General features: G+C 37.5%; 1 protein-coding gene and 2 long non-coding RNA genes across 3 annotated transcripts in view; 1 reads left to right on the top strand and 2 right to left on the bottom strand.

Annotated features, from left to right (window-relative positions):
- LOC138024200 (uncharacterized) overlaps positions 1-3659 on the top strand; it is a 7515-nt gene extending 3856 nt beyond the window's left edge. The window contains exons 3-5 of the long non-coding RNA XR_011126924.1: positions 671-769; positions 2645-2712; positions 2941-3659. This is a non-coding gene — a long non-coding RNA (uncharacterized lncRNA). The remainder of the gene's footprint in view (positions 1-670; positions 770-2644; positions 2713-2940) is intronic.
- Positions 3660-3746: 87 nt separating this feature from the next.
- The window catches only part of LOC138024198 (gamma-aminobutyric acid receptor subunit alpha-5-like), a 26566-nt gene continuing 7812 nt past the window's right edge, over positions 3747-22500 (bottom strand). The window contains exons 3-9 of the mRNA XM_068871310.1: positions 14528-14646; positions 13054-13121; positions 8850-9061; positions 7811-7893; positions 7091-7213; positions 5682-6043; positions 3747-5063 (exon numbers count right to left, since the gene is read on the bottom strand). Of these exons, the coding sequence (XP_068727411.1) occupies positions 4785-5063; positions 5682-6043; positions 7091-7213; positions 7811-7893; positions 8850-9061; positions 13054-13056 (1062 nt within the window). The 5' untranslated portion in view covers positions 13057-13121; positions 14528-14646 and the 3' untranslated portion in view covers positions 3747-4784. The remainder of the gene's footprint in view (positions 5064-5681; positions 6044-7090; positions 7214-7810; positions 7894-8849; positions 9062-13053; positions 13122-14527; positions 14647-22500) is intronic.
- Positions 19414-22500, bottom strand: part of LOC138023864 (uncharacterized) — a 7218-nt gene continuing 4131 nt past the window's right edge. Inside the window, exons 2-3 of the long non-coding RNA XR_011126807.1 lie at positions 21138-21329; positions 19414-20431 (exon numbers count right to left, since the gene is read on the bottom strand). This is a non-coding gene — a long non-coding RNA (uncharacterized lncRNA). The remainder of the gene's footprint in view (positions 20432-21137; positions 21330-22500) is intronic.

Genomic DNA, 22500 nt, shown 5'->3' with positions numbered 1-22500 from the left:
GACGATAGCGTAAGCATACAACAAGAAATCGTTCGATTTTTATCTTTACTTTAGAACCGTTCCTATTAATCCAGTTATAAGATAGTTCGCCCCTATTTTTCAAGATAAAGAAAAAAAAAATGGAATAATCGCAAAATACATACGCTATAGTGCTAAGTTGTATTTTGAAGTGACGTTGTAGTTGACGTTACTTTGTTGTCTTGCCAAAGTCTGGTTTCCATATACACGTAACATCGTTGCAAACATTCGCAAACAGTTTCCGATGGCTCGATCGCAAACACTGTCATTTTTTGCGATTGTGTTTGCGATTACGTTTTCCATAAGCGCAATAGACCATTTTTCAGTTGTTTGCTCAGTGACCTAGCCTATGAATGGCTGCGAGGCTGTCGGTGACCTTGAATTGATACAGATCTCACTGCTTTTATCATCTAAATTGTGTTGTTGTGATTCAAATTATTCTAAATTAACATTAGAAAAGCACAAAGGTTTGTATCAAAACGGGGTCACCGGCAGCCTCGCTTCCATTCTTAGGCCAGGTAGCTTAGCTACAATTTTAAAATGGTCTATTCCTTGACGCAACTCTTGAAAAAGGGTGCGAAAATAGAAGATAACGCCTGTAAACAGAAGGTTCTTGCATCGAGCTCAAATTCTTATTCTCTTGGAGTTGTAGGGACGAAGAAGGCAGAGAAGAAATGTCAAGAGACGCTGTGCCGCTAGTAATTTCAGATTTACTTTAATTCCGGCATTGGGATTGAAATGACTTCTCAAGGTGGAGTTGCATTATTCGGAATTAATTTAACTCAAAAAAGGAGTTCTTTTGATCCCCCAAAAAGTTGTTCTATCCAGTAGGGGAGTTAAATTAAGGCTAAAATAGGAGTTAAGTTTTAGGGGTTATTTTAACTCTACACAACCAACTCCTCTGGGCCCGGTTGTTCGAAAGCTGATTAACTTAACCCAGGATTAGCGTAAACTATTGTATTATGTTTTCAACTTTTTGGTGACAGTTTCTTTCGGTTATTTTGTTTTTCAAGATTGACTTCTTCTAGTGTAAATTTTTCCCGAATATCAGCGTTGAACAACCTTTGGGAGTAGAGAACTGAATAAACTCCTCGGTTAAATTTTTAATCTGGGATTAGCGTTAATCGGCTTTTGAACAACCGGGCCCTGGGGTAAAGTTGAATTCTTCTGTGGAATTAACATTCCTGCTTAACACTGCGAGGGGAGTTAAATAAACTCCTGTTTTGGGGCCATTTAAAGGAGTTAGTATAACCCCCATTGGCGAGTAATCTTGGAATGAATGTAACTCTCCAAGAAGAGTTAAGCACCTCTATGTTGGGAATTACTTTCGTGGAGTTAGTTTAACTCCGCAAGGACTGAACGGATGAACAATTTTTGTACTTATAGATCAATCAATGTATACCGTTTTGAGTCTTTTTGGGACCCTAATAGTAACATAACTTTGCAAAAAAATTAAAATGGAATGAACAAGGGGGATAGGGGCTCGATATAATGACGTTTTCAGTCTCTGGAGATCTTTGAGTGATCACGCGTTTCCAATTCAAATGGTAACATGAATTCTTTTCACTATAAAATTGTCGTTGCAACGCAAGCAAGACTATTTTCAAAACGTGGGCGAACGTTTTCCAATATTACCCTGATGCAATCCGTTTAAATCTTTCTCATTTTTGTCCATCCATGCAGTTCTTTGGCTTTTGTATATTTCTTCTATGTTGTTCTGCAGTGTTAGCCTTTTATTGCAGCATTATCTTCTACTTTTTGGGTGTCATGAAATTACATCATTATGTCGATAGTCACATTCACTTCCAAATAGTTTAAAATTAGACTCAGCTCGCGGGAGAGGTTCATATACAGGACTAAGATGGCATGAGGAAGTTCTAAAACCCTCGTTATGCAGACAGCTTTAATTTATATAAGAGTTTTTGAACTCTTTCTTGGCCAGTATGAGGCTGTGCCTCGTTTATGTGCTAAGCTTGTTTTCATCCTATAATGTCATAAAATGACTACTTTCATTTCTCATTCTTGGAGACCTTTAAGACCCGTGGATTTCACGAGGTCTATTAGCTTGATGAATGAATGAATGAAGCTTTATTTAATCTCGGGATTGATGAGGTTGATTAGACCTCTAGCAAAGAAAAATATGCTAATAAGCCGAAATCGATCGATTGATGTCGGTTACCGATCGATCGATTGATGTCGGATGTCGGTTGATGTCGGTTACCTCTCGGATTTCTTGGAAAAGTTCGTTTTAAGGCGAGGGTAAACCTGAAAGCCGTTCTGACGCCGCTTAAAATCGGTTAATTCAAATATCTCGTTCGCGTTTCAAGCAATACAAAAACCATAAGCTCGGAACACAAATCAATGTATTGGGGTGTTTTGTAAATTTTTTAGTGATTTTTAGGTATGTTTGGGAGGAGATAGTTTTTCTCAAAAGAGTAGTAAAATTTGAATGTAGAAATAAGAAATAGTTCAGATTTGATGTAGTTTAAAAATTAGAATTTGAAGTTAACAATTGATATATGGACACCCAAACAGTCCCCTACCAACCGGCTGTACTCTTGGGTTGGGCGCCGAACTGACTGTTGGTGTTCCAAATATAATTTTCTTTCTTTTATATTTTCTCTAGAGCTCCTAAAATGCCATTCAAATTCACGTGTGTCCCTACCTTGAGGGCACTGATGTTATATGTTTGAGGTAAGATCGGCCGTCGTCACGATTTAAAGGATAGTGGGCACAATTTCGTTTGGTGATGATAATTCTTTGAAGTTTTCACGCAATTCTTTACGTGGTTGGTTTACAAGCATGCACGTCCCAACAAAGCAAAGTTTTCCTTTTTGCAAAGAAGTTCTTGTGTCTTTTGTAAACATGTAATGAACTGGAGTTTAGTTTGATGATGTATACGTTTTCACAATCTTTGCACAGTAGGGATAAACAGCTTGAGTTGGTTTATTGCTCCCTCTGCACTTGAACGTTTGGTTGGGCTGAAAGTATCGGTTACAAGTACTTGATTTCCCTCTTGCTGGAGACGGTATTCATTATAAAAAGGAACGCAAAGCTGAGCTGCAGGGCTTTCAGGAAAGTATGATTATTAGTTCTCATGGCTACCACAAGCAAAAGAAGAAGTTGACATAATTATTGGAAAGGAAAGACTACAATTAATATAGGAAATCGTACGAGCGCGCGTGCATTGCGTGAAAAACACCACGAGTGACCAAAAATCACGAATAGCACGAGGAAGTTCATAAGATTTTCTATTTATTATATACTCCATACGATATACTATAGAGTGTTTTCACGTGGCGTCACGGAGGGCTTCTTTAGAAACGGCGACCATGTTGGTGTCCCTAACTAATCCTCTGGGAATTGAGCTCTATTGTCATGGAAACGTTTTCTTTTGTTTCGGTGGGAAAACAAGGTTACTTATCACCTGAGTGAAAACACTCAATATACTCAACTTCCGTATTGCACTGAATAATATATTTACGCATTCGTCATTGACCAATCAAAACCCGATATTCTGTTGAGTATATAATGAGGAAAAATTATCTTTACGCCACAATTTTTCATTGCAATACTCCTCCCTCCCTCATTCTATGTTGTTAACTGAAAAACTAATTCTTGGCGATAAAAAAATAAAGGGAAATTTCAGGGGAGGGGAGGGGAGTGGGTAAGATCGAAAGATTAAGAGAGGGAGGGGGGGGGGGGTGGGTTTCCAACTTTCCCAAAAAGGGGTGTACACGTCAGTTATTTTCGCTATATATATGACTGCTTACGAGTCAATGGCCCAACACACTGGAACCTATCCCCCGTTTCCGTAACATGATGCGACTGGTGCTATTTCTACTCCCCCCTCGATGGGATGCTAGTCCATCGCAGGGCTACCCCCAGCATTAAATTTGTCGGTATCCATTTATACACCTGGGTGGAGAGAGGTACCGTGAGAGTAAAGTAGCCCGCCAAAGAAGACAACACAATGTCCCTGGCCAGGAGCCGAACCCGGACCATCCACTCGCTCCGGATTCCAGCGCACTAACCGTGAGGCCACCGCGCCTCCCACTATATGATATCCTGAGAAATTTTCTAAATGATTGTAATTTTTATAGCTGCGTCACACCCGCAGACTTTCAGCACGATAACGTTTTCTCCTCTACAGTGAAGGAAGTACAACAGTATTTTAGGAAGCTGAGTAAAAGAAATTAATACAACATCACTATTTCCCCCAGACACAATGTACCATTCTCAATGAGCTACATTTATAGTCCTCTTTGATAATTCTGTCCCCCCATTATTGTAGGCAACTCCTAGGATTTCACAAATGCACTTTAATGTTTCCTATTCTTGACAAGTGTTACAATTTTCTATGAACACCTTCAGTTGCCAATGCTCCGCGTTCAGACATTGTCGGTCTGCCAGAGACCCCTTATGCGCACAGCCACTTTCGTCAGCAGCATCATTATCGTCGTTGTCGTCGTCATCATTATCAACATCGTCATCTTTTTCGTCTTCTCCTCCATTTTTCGACAATCGTGATGTAAATATTTAATGGTCCATTGGAGATAAATTCTACTTCTCTTATCACCCCCAAGTTACCCAATCCGAACTCGTGAAAAGATTTAACTACTCACATGGAATACACAAAATAAATTACATATATGTATACTTGGCTATACATGGTCACTACTTGATACACTTTGAATGTCATACTTGATAAATGTGTACATGTCTATGTACTCAACGGACAACTGTTGATTGCATTTATTTCTTGGTTAAGCGAGACCAAGGGAAAAATAGACAGCGGTGAATGTGATGTAAATCAGAGGAAACGTGAAACGTGCTCCTTGATCTATCACGGACCCCAAGTTCCTCGGAAAGGGTGTGGCTACTTCCTCTTCAGGAAGACAGTGGTTAGTGCATTCCACGTGTACTTGCTGATTCAATGCAGCGTCTGCCTCCACACTGTTTGAAATACCAGATTTTGATGTCACTTCAGCCGAAGGGAATAATTTATTGTTTGGTATCTTGCCTCGCGACGAACTGGAATGTTGCTGAAAAAGGATTGCAGGACCTTTTAAAATAGAGATCTTGAACTACTTCAGTGACAAAAATACAAATTAACCTTTTAAATCTCAAGGGAGATAAACATTAATTTTCTCCTCACTATTTATTTATACAAAATGAACAGGAAAGGTTTCAAGAATTTACAAACTTATTAATAGCGAGAAAACAGTTTGATCCTTCAACAAATTCTCCCAATTACTTTTGCAATGAATGTACAGACATCATTAAGGATAATTTTAGTGTGGATATAGGGCTTAAAGGGCTTTAGGTAACGATTTCGTACATATAATGCGAGTAAACATTTTATAGGCCCCGATCGTTAACGTTTTTCTTGCAAGAAATCAGTAAAGTGCGTCTTCAATAGTAAAAAAAGTGCCTTCTTCTGTTCCTCTTCAAAGCTAAGTACAGCGCAAAGATGAAACTGAGAAAAGACCTTCTGTGCAAAAATTGCGATTTGGTGACCCTGTTTAATTTTTGAAATAACGAAGAACTAAAATGCCCTGGTACGATCTTCAAAGAATGGGTCATGCAGTTATATCCCTTTCTATAAAAACTCAGTCTTTGTCTAATTCAGGAATTTTCTGCTGATTGTTTCTTGTACGTACCTTATGGGCTTTTTTCCTGCAGTCTGCCACATTGCGCTTTAAAGTAACAGAGCTGACCTTGTAGACAACCGCCGATTCGACAAGTGCCAAAGAGATAAACGCAAACGATGCAACGACAAAGAGTTCAGCTGCATTCAAATAGCTGACTTTTGGCATTTCGTGGTTGCTATATTGGAGCAGAAAGATCTCTGACAACACTGTTGCTGTTCCCACGCTGGCACGGCCAGCTATATCCTTGCCATCCATCCAGAACTGGATCCACGAAGCACAAGTGCAAGTTAAGCATGGTAAATAAAAACCGAAGATGTAATGTTGAAGACGTCGCCTTATTCGGAATTCAGCAACAGCTGCTGTGTGAGTTCCTGTAGATACAAGTGGGCGTCTGAATTCAGGAACCGAATTTTTTAAATTTGAAAATTTGATTTCCTGTTTAAGTGGTGCTATCAAAGAAAGTTTCGAAGGCACAAAGTCATAAAAAGGAATGATGGTAATGACGATGATGGTCGGATGAAGGCGATAACAAAAAACAATTATAGTGCAATGGTAATTTTAATGATGAGGACAGTTATGATTGTCATGATAACGTCACTCGTTTTTCCCTTATGATTGTGATGATGATGTCGTAGACGATGACGATGATGATGACGACACACCTTGTTCCCAGGGTCTCTCTTCTCTGCCTCAATTGTCGTTCAGAGAAGAGAGACCCTGGGAACAAGATTGGATGACGACGACGACGACGAAGATGAAGATGAAGACGAGGATGATGATGTCGGGAATTTTATTTCTTAATTTCTTGTGGGCAAGTTAGCCTTTCAAGCAAGTAAGTGTGTGAAAATGTGACCCAGCTAGAAGATAACAAGCCAGGTCCTACTTACTTCCCTGGTTGAGTCGAGCGTTGCACTTACAAGAAAATCCACTATTACAGTAGAGCATAAGCAAAATGCAAACGAAAAATGGACTTCCATTCAAGAGTGGGACTAGCTCTATATGGGAATCTTTTTCCACATTTTTGCCTCATTAGCACAAGGCTATCGCTTTCCAATCAGTCAGCCGCAAATAAACTGCTGAATATTTAAAGTGCATTGTATAACAAGCTATCTTTGAAAATTTGAACCCGATATACCACAAAATCCATGAGCAATGATCTTTTGAAGATTCGAATTTTTACAAAGAATGTATGGGTATGGAAAGCCACAACTTTCTTATGTAATCTTTATTCTTGCATTCTTGAAATTTTAGAGTTTTGTCATAGTGTACCGTGTCAAATTAACAAAAATAAAGTCACACGTAATGCATTGATCTATGGGCAAGCAGGGTCTAAGGAGATCACCTCCGCTTTCAACAAATTTTGAATGCGCTTAGATCTACGTGAAACAACAAACAACAGCTCTGTAAATTACCCTCACCTGTTATGAATGACATTGGCTTCAAAAAGAGATTCTCTTTATCCACATAAAATTCCGTCATATCCTTTTCCTTTAGTGAGACGCTTGACCATCCATACTTCACTTGAGTGTCATCATAGCTGTCTGCAAGATGTAAGGGAAAAGTGGCTGTCGTACTTAGATGGACAATTTAAGCAATGCTCTCTAATTAAAGACCTAAAAAATTCACGTGGCTCCAACGCATTTAGAGCGGTTTTCAATTGAGTGTCGAAAGTAATTAGCGAATTCCCTTGGTTTTGCATTACTTAAGCAATTGTCTCTGATTATAGACACCTGAAAACTTCAGGTGGCTCCCACCCACTTCAAAAACATACATTTATTTCATTCATCGAGTCCTTTCAGGGGAACACATGAGCCCAACAAATTGGCCTGTGTGGCTTCATGATCATAGCTTAGTTGGTAGAGCATTGCACCAGCATCGCAGAGCAGTTTATGGGTTCGAATCCGGTTGGAGCCACCTGAAGTGACTACAAGAGACAATTGCTTAAATTGTCCACCTATACGTTGGGGTAACCTCTCCCTCATGTCTATAAATCGTACTTCGAAAAAATACATTTCTTTTATGTCTGCAATATGTTACGAAATTGTGGCAATTTACATTAAAAGGAATAATTGGAAAGAATCACGGCTTCTATACCTGGAGAGTGGTTTGACATAGATTACACACATTTCTATACATACATCCAGATATTTGCAGTATCAAGGTCTGAACATCCATGGGGTATCGGTGAAAATCCATGTGACTTGTCAAGGTAGCTTTGATCCTTAAAGAAACCGGCGGAGAAGATAGCATTGAAAATACCCTAAAATGACCGGAATATATGTGTCTGGATTTCAAAGAAAGAGCTCATACTGCAGACCAACAAATAGCGAACAGAAACAACGAGGGCTCATTTCATTTTGGCGTAAACAGATGGATACAATCAATGGTCTCAACAAAAGACTAGTCATAGAATTTACTAGGGACCTTTAGGTTCTAGTGCGAGGACGAGAACGAGTACGAGGTTTGACTGCTGGTTTTAAGCGAAAATACTTAGAAAATGTATAGCCCGGACGATTCATCTTACCCTTTGTTAGCAGCATAGGTTGCTCAGTTATTCTCATTGCTGGTAACTGAGTCTTTTCCTGATCGAAAAGGCCAAAACTGTTACCGTGATGGTGACTTGTTTTGACAAGACGACAAAATGACGCTGGATTGCGCGCGCTCACAATTGTTCTGTGAGAAAATTTCGTACTCGTAGTCGTTCTCGTGGCCTGGAATCCAAAGCTCTCTATTGTTTGAGGTGAGGTGCAGCTAAAACACGGTTGCCATCTTGTTGGCACCGCCTTGAGACATCACTGCAAGGGTTCAAAGAGAGACAAAAGCAATGCAGCGATATTGTATTGTAAAGACCACTTTCAGTGTTTGCTTTCATAGCATCGAAGGAAGTTCCGTATTTATCCATAATATAACTTTCTATACGGAAAGTCTTAACGCGAAAGTGGTCTCATTGATTATGATGGCCCCACGTCTCAGTGTTTGCAGTGTTGAAACAACCTTGTTCGGCGATTTTGATATGGATCGAAATATCAAGTTGTTTCCTAAGAGATAATAAAATGGAATTCCATGCAATACCGTAGGCCAATCCAAAGACTAGTCTAATGTTGGAAGTTATCTTGAAGGTAAGTTTAATTTAAGACCAGGACACAATGTGAAGGAATATAATGCAAAGGGACCTACCACTCCGAGAGAAAAATTGTTCCATCTCCAAAGAGGTAAGCCGTTCTTGTTTTGTCATCGACATCATGTTTTCTTGCGTTTTCTATAAAGGTATCTGGATACCACACTTTGGCAAGTGTGTCACCCTTCAAACGAACAAACCATGATGCGTTGCCGTAAGCGAGTCTGGGATCGTCCCAGTTCTCCTTCAACATTACCTCAACTTGGTATTCCTGCAAAGGATACATTGGTATTGCAACAGGGAATAAAGTCACAGCAAGAGAAAAGTGGCCCAACGGACTAGTGATGAGTATGCTATTGTCACAACCCAGTCAAAATCGTTTTCTGTTGAGATCTGCTTTGACGGCGAACTGTTCAAAGCCGTTTTTTTTTTTCAAGCGCACTCTCTTCTTTGATATTCAAAAATCGTCAAGCCCCCGTCATCTGGTTTATGTCATTATTCGGCTGTGGTAGAGGACACAAAGGTGTGGTGCGCACTATTCGTACTCTTAAAGCTCAATCATGTGAAAGAATTAGCATATCATTGAAAAGGCATGAAACCATCGACTACCATGTTTCGATTTTGACTAAACCGTAATGAAAACCAGATAGCTATGAACTTTTCATGCCTAATTTACCTGACACTAATTGCTATCCATTTTAATAACGAAAAACGTTTTCGGTGAGGAAAGACACACTTATTAAACAAAGCACAAGTGGATCTATGTTTATCAAATAGTTTTTGGAAGTTTTGCAAATCGAGAACCAGGTCTAAAAGCCAAGGAAATTTCCACATTCTAGTCTCAAAAAGAAATCATAGGGGATCTATGATCATTATTGAGTAGAAAGGAAATTATATAACACTTAATTAAAAGTATTTGCACTGACACATGTCCAATATGCACCAACAAAAACATCGATCAGTTTGTGTGTATTAGACAACACTCAGAATTTGTATCGTGTTAGTTCCCAAGGTAAGAGTCCGCTTTAAGGTGGCTCCAACTAGTTTCAACACTTTGAAGAGACACTCCCTTTGGAAATATTGGCACAACACACTGTATCTCATAACAGCAATGCTTTGGTACCCCATGAAACACCGATTACTGCTGAAATAGATGCGGTCATTATTGTGACGTAATATCTTACCTTGGCAACGGGAAATCCCAGCAAAGACACCCTATATCATGGCATTAGTTGCTCATATTAAAAAAAAAAACTGGGTGACCCCCATTTTTTATTGCTCGAAAGTGATCAGAAGGCCAAGATTTAAATTTCAGAAAAGTTTAAAAAAATTCTTCACAGCAGAACCAGAGCCACCTTGTAAAAACATCAAAGATTTAAGGTGACTCTGATCCACTGTACAGAATTTTTTTAAACTTTTTTTTCCTGTATTTTATTGATTTTTATTGATTTAAAACTACTTACATTTTTTTTATAAAGACACACTTCATAAACAAACAGACACAATACATCATTCATTCACATACACACATACCTCAGTTCCTCTTATAACTCTTTTCTGCTTTTAGATAAGATACAAGCCCAGTGCTGCGGCAACACGAGATTCTATATCAATCTAATTTGTTTTTGTACTTGCCCTATTTCATATTGTGGGCTTTCAATTCATTCTTTGATTTTGCGATCATTGTCTCAAGCTGGTGTATCATTTTAATTTTGAACCTAAACCCTTTAAATCGAAGGGAGAGATTTGTTCCGTCTTCAAGAATACAAATACTGTTTAGCAGTTATCAAAGTACAAATAACTCGTCCTCGCACCTCAAGATGGCAAACAGTGTATCGTTGTCAGAAAGATGTTCTGTCTTAACTCCTTGATTTTCAAGCCATTTTATAACCTCAGCCCAGAAATTCTTAGAATGACGACATCTTCGATGTCGCTGATAAGAGTAGAACGTTTGACTTTATCCTTCCCCCTCCAGATAAAATCGAAGATAATTTTGTTCACGTCTTTCACAAATTCCTTATTTACTGATATCAAGCTGGCACAATAGGAATAATAAAGGTTTTGACAATTTGAATTCTCCCGATAATAGTCAGATCCCTCCACCTCCAAATTAGTAATTTTTGTTGAATTGAAGTAATTAATTCTTCAACATTTAATTTTTGTTTGGCTCGAAGGTCATAGGTGAAGTGCACACCCAAGATTTTAACAACCTTTTTAATTTTTAAGTCAGTGCCTGTGACGGTGTAGTCTTGTTGCAAAGTATAGGCACGATTACCTAATAGCATTATTTCTGATTTTTCGTTGTTAATCTTCAGGCCTGAACAACTTCCGTAATCTCCTATAAGCTTAAGAAAGTTTATAAGCGAAAAGTCATCTTTCAAAAATCCAGTTAGGTCATCTGCAAAAAGGCTTCAGTTTTAATGTGATCTCTTCGTTGCCTACCGTAATACCATGGATATCCTTACAATTACGCATACGAATACAGAGAATTTCTAACACTATGACGAACAAGTAGGCAGCTGAGAGGGGCTCCCCTTGTCTCACTCCCCTTTCAACTGTAAAGGGCTGAGTAGAAAAACCATTATTTACGACACAACGTGTGATATTGTTGTAAAATGTATTTCATTGAAACTTGTCTAATCCTGTACTTGATTAAATCCCACAACAGTCTTTTATCTGTAACTTCATCGAATTCATTTAACCACACAGGAACACTTTCATTTATCAATATAACAAAATGTTCGTCATCGATTACACTAGCATTAAATTTCCAAAAAGAGGGCCCATGCTCCTGTTTGTCTAAACTATTAAAATGAAGAAAAATTGCCGAGTGGTCAGAATTGATCGAAGGAATAATATCAGATTTCTCGATATCATCCTGACACGCATCGCTGATTAACCAGTAGTCAAGTCTTCTTTGAATGAAAGGGGTTTTTTGCCTCCACGTTAAACGTCTAGATTCCGGATTTCGAATTCGCCAAATATCTAATAAGTCAAAATCGTGACATAAATCTTGTATTCGTTTAACAGAGTCTTTTGTAAATGGCTTGCCGCCAGAACAATCGAGGTCAGAGTCAAAATGTGACATTAAAGTGACCCCTCCCCCCCCCACTCGAGAATTATCCTATATTGTTTCCAACGAAGTCCTCAATTTTCTTACTTAAATTGTCAAAAAGTTGGCATTGGTCTTGCACCTTGTTGGGAGCATAAATATTAACAAACATGAACAACGAGCCTTGTACGTCAGCTTCCATTATCATTGAACGGCCTTCGCTATCCAAATTAACAGATTTAATGCTAAAATCAAGGTCACTTCTCACCAGAATCATCACCCACAACTGTGATTAGAACCATGTGCAAACTGAAGCTTGCCTTGCCATCATGCGTCTTCCAGATATCTTCAACATCTAAAGTGCTATAAGTTTCTTGAAGGAAAATGATATCGTACTTCCGTTCATCAAGCCATGTGAACAGAGCTTTCCTCTTTGCTCTAGAACGAATCCCTCGGACATTTAAACAGAGTAATTTAAAATTTATATATTCCTTCTCGAATGGGACATTTCAAGCTAGTTGTGTATACAGTAACTCGCGTTGCAGCTACACATAAATTAAGATGTGGTGACAACTGAGGCCACAAGAGAAACAACACATAACAAACATTACACAACAGTTTTTTACACATTGTAATAAATGGCAGCGGAGTAATTAACTCCGAAAGCTGCCTCAGAGATTGGAACAATCCCATCCCATCGCAAAAAAACATGATCAAAAACACAAATATTCATTCTGAGAAAAAACCATTTTTAAAATTTCTAAATATTCAATCTACAGAGGAACAAACTGTCCAGCAGTAAACAATTTATCAGGCTCAGGTTTGCTGAAAAACGCGATCTTTCCTTGGTCCCTTGCTTTCTTCAGTAAGCAGTAAGGGAGTGAAACACGCACGTCGTCACTCGCACATGGTCGCCCCAGTCTGTCTCTTTTTAAACTTTGCAGAAAGTTTCATCTTGGCCTTCTGATCAGTTTCCAGCAATTAATAAAAAATGGGGGTCACCGAGTTTGTTTTTGAGATATTTGCAACTGCTCTGCGCAGCTGTGGAATGACCTTCCAGAAAGTTTAGCAAACATAGAGTCATTCAATGCTTTTAAGACCGCCATTTACAGAACTTATAGTCGAAAGTTGATGAATGACCGCTATCTGTGAGAAAAATCTGAGGAAATTCACAGTAATGTTTTCTTTACAAAAAAGATATCGAGTCTTACCATTTGCTCCTCTTTGATGTCATGAAAAGAGTCAATCACAGCATACAATGAAACCAACACTGCTTTTTCTAAAGCAAAGCATAAACTGATAATATTAATATGAATTCCTCGCAGCATTCATTTTTTTTATTATAAAACAAAACTTTATAGGTACCTAGCAAAAATAACTGGCTTATACCGTCACAATGAGATATGGAGTCGCTTGTAGCGTCACCCAAACCATGACGTCTTAATAGATTTGCTGTTTTAATGTTTGACGCTTTATATAAAAGTAGGTAGTTTCACATGACTTATAAAAAAATCACTCCCGATATTGTTATGAACTCTATTTCTTGTGAATAATCACACAGGGAAATTTTCTTTAAGATGCACTTTAAAAAAATTAAGGATCTTAAAGGATTCTTTGTGGATCATTCCAATATCTTTATACATATCTCCAACCGGAGTTTTGAAGATCCACGCTCCAAGATCTGGCTTTCTAGCTATTCGCTGTCTTTCATGGTTGATGTATTACTTAATAACATCTTAACGTCATAAGTGAGATTGAGTTTGATGGTTGACTTCCCTCTTCAAAAATTAAAAATAAAAAAAAAAAAAAAAGAAAGTAAAAGAACTTCTACCATTCGTCATATCAAACCAACGCCGAGTTATAACCTTAGACGACTACATTAACATTGACACATGTACTTTGACACGAAGGTGGTAACACAGGCCTCCCTCACCAGCTCCTGACCTCCCACTTTTTAAAATATTTTAGTCTCAACTCTTAAGAGATACAAATATTATGAAGGTACGCCAAAATTATGTCAAACGTTCCAGAATAAAAAGATTTAAAAATTAAAAAAAAAAATGTTTCGCGATGTAGCTCCTCATTTGTTGGACTATCTTACCAAAGTAGAAAAATGGAAAACACAAAAACTGACTGCGAACGTTGTTTCTAAACTTTTTAGAATTAGAAAATGAAGATACTGGCGTACCTCAGTGGCGCACGCCTAAAACTAAACTTTACGCTTGAAATTCAAAATGAAAATTTTAATCTAACGCGACATATTTATTAGTACTGAAAAGCCTCCTTGGGGAGTGCTAATAAAATTTGTATTGTATTGTAGTTATTCATCTATTATTTCACATCCACTCTATTGTCATTTCTTTTTCCTCACATTAGCTTGCCACCATGATTAATATATTTGAATGCTAAGGGACTTCAAACGTGATGTTTGACGAATTTTCTCTACCGAAGGGCCGCAGATGAATCCCCTGACAGGGAATTCACATGTCGATCAGGCTAGCCGCGCCTAAAACATGTATTAAAGTCAACTTCATTACTTGTTATTAAGTAAACCTTTGAATACATTTATTTTAATAGCTTCCCCACTCGATTAGATTTTTAAAATGTGTACAGCTTGCTATACGGTATATTAATTATTGTTGTTGTTGTTGTTGTTGTTGTTGATTAAGAAGACTTCTTACTTACCCCTATAGTAAGGTCTCACACGCTTGTCGTATCCTTTGAATATTGTGTCAAGTATGTGTGTTTTGTTAGGTGCCTCAATTCTTCCACGAAAATGACGTTCCACATCTGCATGGTTTGAACTGGAAAAGTTACATCTGACGTTAGTTCCAAAATTTCGTTTCAAAGGATATTTTTACTTAACTGGTCGACCTTCTTCAGAAGAAGGCTGCTTTCTTGTTAAGGGGGCGGCTCTTCAATACCAAAGCGTTCCTGTAGACCGCTTCAAATAGTCATTTCTCGAGTCCCTGTAACTCTACTGACAGTTATCCTTTTTTTGCCAAGTGCGTTCCATTTAATTAACATTTCTTTGTCTGGTTCTACTCACAACCATATTTGGTAAATCACGTGACCAAAACAGAAAATGCCTATAAACAGCGCGTAAACTTTTTTTTTACATTTTTTTAACGCAAAAGAATGAGAACATTCTAACACAAAATTTACAGCATCGATTTTTTTAAAAAAAATTACTTCTCAAAAAAATTATGAGGTCATAAGGCCCACCTTTGAGACACTCTTTAAAATATCAGTTCCATTTTTTTTTGTTCAAATAGAAATTCCATGCTACAGTTTATGAAAAATGATGGGACGGTTCCCATCTGGTGAGAAAACCGGTTCTTTCTTTCTTTTCCTGAAAGTTTTTACATGTTTTTACTGAAACGCACGGAAGAGGACTGGTACTAGTTGCGCAAGCGCCTTATGATTGAAATGATGTCAGACTGCCATCGATCTCTTTTCCAGAGCCTTCGTTACCCTTGTCCAGCGGAACAGGCACGAGAGGCTCTGGAAGAATCCAAAAACGGAACCAGAAAACTCTGGTTCCCGTTGAGTAACTGCGCGTGCGTGAGGGGAAACGGTTAGAAATCAACAAAACAACTGGAGTTCACCTTGTCATGACAGTACACATTCATATAAACACAATCACTCGTAACGTTTAAACTGCGGAGAATCAAAAACAGAAACGAGAGACATTTTTTCAATCACAGATTTCAGTATCTGGCGTCACGCAAGTGAAAAATTTGATGTATTTTCAAAACAAAAAGAGGCTACAAGTAGCCTATACTCGGGCCTGCAAAAGTACAATGGTGTATCGTTAATTTAGCACTAAGAAAAGAAAACAGAGAAGTCTGTCCTTCTTACATCGGCCTTACATTGCGGTTCTCATGATGTTCGACTGTGTATGTAGTTAATACCCGGACCCAGACCAGGTTATCTTCATTACAGGTGGTGAAAATGACCAATGGACACGAGGTAAAATTTGAGAAAAGCACATTGTTTTTCACTGATCGATGGTTATTCTTGCTCAGTGTTTGAGAAAGGAAACGCTAATTGAACGGTTTAAGATGAAACGAAATGACTCATCGAAACATCTTTTGCAAAAAAAAAAATGAAAGAGAAACGAAGGTGAGATGTATAAACATCTTTCAAAGATGACCAAACTTTCGTGCATTGATGCACGTAAAAAAACAAATTTGTCACGTGCGCGACACGCGAAGATGTGTACTATATCTCAACTCTTGAAAATACTTTCAGAAGTACAAAGTCCCTTGAGGATGGCCATGCCAAATGAATCCATAGCACGAGAATCAAGTATTTAAAATATACCATTTGTTGTAATTTAAATACCCACAGTAGCATGCACCCAACTGTCAAAATAAATATGTTGTTATTTGCCAGCTGGGAGGCCCGTATAGAGAAAAACTGTGGCCGAGGCCTTGAAATTGCTGCTCGAGGCCGCAGGTCGAGGGCAGCTTTTTCAAGACTGATATCACATTTTTTTGCTATACGGACAGACCCTTTGCTGGTAAATAATTTTTTTTCTTCTCTCTCTCCCATCCTCTCTTAAAATCACTTGTTTTAATTGTTGACTCGCAACGCGCTTGATAGCGAATGCAGTATTAAAGCGACTTACAAACTGAACATTTCAAAGAGAAATATTTTTTATTTGAATTCTATTTCCAAACCTCTTGTCTAATGAAAAATAACCTCTGTACGTAAACGGAGTCAGAGTCAAAAAAATTGTGTAATTAACACGAAAAGGGATAACTTGGGAATTTCTAACAATATATCCTTTAATCTAACCCAAAATCATTCAGATATCCAAAACGTCCTATCCATGAAACATTTCCTTCGTTTTTGGGTTTGTCAGCATTATGATTTGCAATATTTCAGGTTTACGTGTTCACAAGTTTGTTTTTGTATCTCGAAGATGTTTAGATTTCCAATTGTAACCTCTGTTTTGATTGGTCACTCTATCTCACTGTGTAAATAGTTCACCCTGAATTCAAAATAAATACGTTCCGTTTCTGAGAAAACAAAACAACAACATTCTTTTACAAATCGTACCGGGTATTCCCGATTTCTGTATTAAATTTAACTTTCATTTTCCAAATGGTCTGGATAGCACAAGTGTTGCTAATATTTTTAAAAATACAAACACACTTTTAAGTTTAAGGAACATGCTTCGATGTTTCAAACATCATTTTGCATCTACCTGTTCATCAAGGCTTTCGGAAAAGTGTTACATACTACGTGCCTACACTTGAACGCATACCTGAGGTAGCTCCTATAGTTGTGTTTACGAGCAAGTGATCTCCTTGGCTAGTAATACGATGAAATGTGGATGACCTCGGTACATTGTTAACCAAATACGTTCCAGCAAGTTTCCTCTTTTTTCTGCTGTTATAAAATAGACGTCTCAGCCTTTTCTCTGTAATTCTCCTCGGTTCTCGGGCACGTCTATGTCAATGCACACGCAAATCACAACTAAAGTAAACACACTTGTGCTTATCGAGACCTGTATTTGGAATCAAGTCTTTATTACCATTGAGAATCAAATAACTGCACAGCCTTTCATACTACATAACATTTATTTTCCAGAGAGCTGATCACAGCCTCCACTGATGACATCAAATCTTGTAAAACTGGAACAGAACTATATCCACAAGATGGCAGTGAACAACGATCGCTAATATGGCTAGTTGAACAAACGATAGAAGCTAGACTACTACAAGAAACAAACTGTTTAACAACAACAAACTAAAACACGCAATAGACAAAAAACTTATCTCCGTAGTCAATGGTACACTGAGCGGGAGGCTGTTTGTTCGCGGTGAAAATGGCACAAGCGTGAGGCCATTTGTTCGCTGTGCCAATGTTTTTATTTTGTCTTCAGAAGATCCCAATATGGCGTCCATTTGTTTGTGGAGTTATTGTCTTTGTCGCCGTCATCTTCAGAGTAGTTCTCAATAAGGTACCCGCTGCTCATTAAAGAATTTGTATTTTGACTTGTATCACTTTCAATAGTTGCGTCCATTTCAGTTACATTCGAGTATATTTTTGTTTCATTCAGTTCGCGGAACGACTTGTTTCGAAGCTGACGCTTGACATCTTTTAGTGTGGGTCTACCGCGAAAAGCCTATGCCTTTCTTTGTATGTGTTTTGAGCGCCCCAAGAAGAAATCGATTAAGCCAACGCAACGTCGATCTTCAGTAATCCGAAACAACGCATCACAGTGCTCTTCATGATCTTGGATTACGTGTTTGCTTTAAATAACCAATGTAAACAGCGCCACGTGGCTTCTATTGTGCATTACCCAATCAAAACACCGCCACGTGCTTTCTATTGTGCATTGCCCAATCAAACACCGCCACGTTTTCTATTGTGCATTTTGCTGCACAGGAAAAAAAAAACTGAAATCAAACGTCTTTTATAACTCGTGACCCTACGGGCCCGAGTAAAAAGTTACGGAACTGATAAGTTGTAAAAAGATTTATTTCTAGATTATCTTCAACCTTGTACAGATAAAAATCCAGAGGAAATACGACCTTTTAGCTAAGAATTTGACAAATGGCAGGAAATTAAACCGTTTTTGGATTCGACCAGAGTTTCTCTTTCCCGACCGCTGGTCAAGGGATCGATGACTCTGGGAACGAGATTGGACTGCCATTGAAAAAGTTATGCAACCTTTTTGTAAGGCTCTTAACTAAAAAGCTTCCTTAGCAACCATTGTCTTTCTGTAGTTAAGAGCTACCCCCCTTTTGACGCTCAAAAGTGCCATTAGTAATGATTTCAAGCCACTTTTCGCACGAAAACTCAAGGCTAAAAATTAATGGCACTTTGACAAATACAAAGTCGTTTTCCACGTAATTGTTTCATGTCTATACAATTTTTGCTGTGTAAGAAGGACATGAAGGTAAATATGCTAAGATTTTTGCATAAAACAACAATAAATACACGCAAATTGAGGAAGACAGTAAATTAATTAAAGACTAAAGCAGAAGCGAAGAGAATGAGAGGCAAAGAGTTGCACTAAAACAAACATCTTTAAATTGATGGAGTCGTTTTTGCTAGTTCAGTTTTGATTTGAAGTAAACAGACACGCCTCCGTAAAAGCTGTCAGTTTATTTACTCGCTCATTATGTCTTTCATTCCCTCGCAATTTTCCCTTATTTCACTGTTTTAGAAATTGTGATATGTGGTACGTTTGTTCACGAACTTGAAAATGACCGTGAAACCGTTTCAGTCGGCGACTGAAGCGTTGTTAACAAGCATTTTACTCCACACCCCATGCGCAATTCTCTTCTTTTTCGCAACTGTTTGTTGAATGTTTAATAAAAAAATACACTCATTCATGCATTTAAACTTGAAAACGAACGTTACACTGTTATTTTCAAGGAGTAGATTTAACTCCAAAAAGGGAGTTAAAAAGAAAGGTACAAAACCACTCCATTTTTGGAGTAAAATTCCCTCCGGTAATGCTTACTCCGTTTTTGGAGTAAAATGTACTCCTATATCTTTTACTCTTTTGTTGGGGTAAAAATTTACTCCAGTATTTTTTACCCCTCCTGTGGTGTAAAATTCACTCCAATACAAGAGTAAATTTTATCCTTCTATTGGAGTGAATTGAACTCTTTAAATGGAGTTCAATTTACCCTTGACAGAGTTAAATTAACTCCAAAACTGGGGTGAGACAAAAAGGTACAAAACCACTCCTTTTCAAGAGTAAAATTTACCCTCTTAAACTTTACTCCCCTTGTCAGAGTAATATTTACTCTTTCTACAGAACACATTCACCCTCACTAGATCTACTGTACCTTCATTTATAGTCAGATTTCTCATAAAACCATGAAAAGTTCATATTTTTAAAATATTATGTAAAGAAAAGACCAGGTTTACAATGAAGCATTTAATACTGGTAATTTTAATCATAAGATTGCAAAGAATGCACATCGATATGCATGATAAATACAATCTGTATACACATACAAATACATCACAAAAGTCAAAGCTATCTTTATTCTAATTATTCGGGCAATAATAAAATGGCAATCAGCTGAATGTGTTCTTGCCTTAAACAAAGACAAATTGAGTGGTTTGTGTTTTGATTACAGATTATAACAATGAATGGCTGCAAAATAACTTCAATTACAAAAACTAAAGCGTACAACATACTTGGATAAATGTGACTCAGTATAACAAAATGGGTTTTATGTACATGTAATACAAGTCAGTTCTTACAGAAAGAAGTCAAACGTAAAAAAATGGAACATGCCTTAGGATAACTGATGCAAAAAAATTTCTCCAACAGAATTGTTTTCAAAAAGAAAAAAAAAACTCAGAACTTAGGCTGATAATTTACATTAAGAAAAAACTAAAAACTTTTTGTTTCCAAAAAGAAGAAAAAAAACCCTTAGATTAAGCTGATAATTAAGTATGCTCCCATCAAAACAATTACAGCGAATGAAAGTTTTAACAAAACCTTGCTTTCTGCCACAAGGTAAATGTCTCTAGTTCAATTAGTGTGCCAGAAGCAACAATCCTTGCCAATGTTGTTTTTAGAACCTCTCCATTGATTGACCCATCATCCTTAAAAGTAATTAAAGAGAATAATGATTAGTATCACCCCTTCCAAAATTAAGATCATTCGACAATATTCTAACAAAATAGGAAGAGAGCACAAATCTAATACATCCCTAATCCTGAGAACAAAAGACACCAGCCACCAATTTTGGTGTACCAAATAAATGGAACCACATGTAATACCGGTACTTGCATGAGATTATATCTGTAACATTGTTCTTGATTCATCGAGTAACTCAGTTAACTATCAAATTAATTTTGTCATAATGATAAAAGTACACATATATAGTGGTGGAACTCATGGATTAAATCTTGAAAATATATTGCCAGATGCTTTCTTTGTCTTCAACACTTTTCCAAAAAAAAATTATGTGTGATGAGGTATTTAGAATTATCTCATTTAACAGTATTTCAAATTTTAAACTGAAAGCAGATATTGGGTGAGACAATGGATAAATGAAACTACAGCATCATCTTCCGCTAATCGCTAGGCATTACTAGTCTATACGTACACAGGCCTGTAACTCAGACAGTGCTTTATAATTATTTTATTGCAGTGACTGTCAAGAATTAGTTGTTTGTAAATATCTATATGCATCACTCGTTTAAAAGCAACAATCAGCTTCTAAGTCTTTCAGACTTTGAGGTGTTTGACTGCATTACAGGTTTTTTACAGAAACATGCCTCAAAGGAATTTTTTCATTGCACCAACCTTTTCTTTTATCTGAGGGTTTTCTCCAACTCCTCTTCCATAGATGATACATGTAGTGGTATGTACTGTACGTTGCAAGAAGAAGGCATCTTCTTGCCTAGCCTCAGCACTTTCTGTAACCAACTCTCTGTCCAAACTTCCCAGCAATCTTTTAATGAACCAATTCCCAGCTGTACCCACCTCCAATTTGAACTGTTAATCAACAAATAAATATAGTGAAAAGTTTCAGTTTTCTTGGAAAAAATAATTCATAATCTCAGTCACATTTCCAAACAAAAATTATTACCGCTACTTACAGATAAAAGATGTCATAAGAATTTCATCCAGATAAGAACACTCAATATCACATGTCTCAAAAAAAAAAATGCTGGTACATGTAATAATAAAGCTGATCATTTCTAAGGTGTATGACAACTGCAGACTGCCTACAAATAGCGATTGTAAACAGTATTTAAGTCTAAGCACCCATTTTAAATAAAACGTTTATTTTTCAATAACTGTGAGTTACGGTTAGTTTGGGGTCTGCACTCTGCAAGTGTGAGACACTGTCACTTCTGTTATAACGTACAGTGTAAGTGTTTGAAGAGCAGACTCATCAAAATTTGACTCTCTTTTCTTTAAACGCCAATAATAACAATCTCATGCAGGTATTAACATACTATTTGTATTGAGTACAATAGTTTAAATGACAGCTGAAGCTTTCTGCTTTCTGTCGTCATGTAATTTGCTGTGAGAGCACTCTAATACCAAATCATTTGCTTAACCATTTGATCTAAAGCTTCATTTCTCTTGTGAAATACATACCAATTTGTAAAAGCACTTAAGCCAAATTAAATATCCTTGCCTGACAAATTTGGGACTTCAAGGTGCATGTAAAAGGTTTGAATTCTACATAAGCTTGCATTAAACTGTCATAAGGCCCGATTCAGACGCCATACTTTTCATGAGCCGAACTTAATACATGAAAAGTTCGACGTTTGAATCGATTAAGAACGGCTATTTTAATTTGGAATGGCTCAGGCGTTCTTTTCAACTGGCCTAGACGGGAATTCGGCTTTAGCATGGCCGTGGATCGGCTTTGATTTCAGACGTCGAACGTTTCATGTGCCGAACTTCATGATCATGCATAAACCATGTTTTACCTTCTACATTAAAATCGCTGACAAAATCAATTGGTTTTCTTGGTAATGGCTTTGGAACTGCTGTTAAGTATGGCAAGCCAATTGTAGCAATATTCAATAAATAGATATTTCAGTTCAAAGAGTTCATGTTAGTTCAATTCAACGCATAAATTTGTCTTCAAGACACTGGTTTTTTTTTGTTCAACGTGCGATTTTGCATTCAATACACTTTGGTACCCTTC

The sequence above is a fragment of the Montipora capricornis genome, chromosome 11, assembly GCF_036669925.1.
Source record: "Montipora capricornis isolate CH-2021 chromosome 11, ASM3666992v2, whole genome shotgun sequence".
NCBI classification, from domain to species: Eukaryota; Metazoa; Cnidaria; class Anthozoa; order Scleractinia; family Acroporidae; genus Montipora; species Montipora capricornis.
This window is presented reverse-complemented; position numbering and strand designations above follow the sequence as displayed.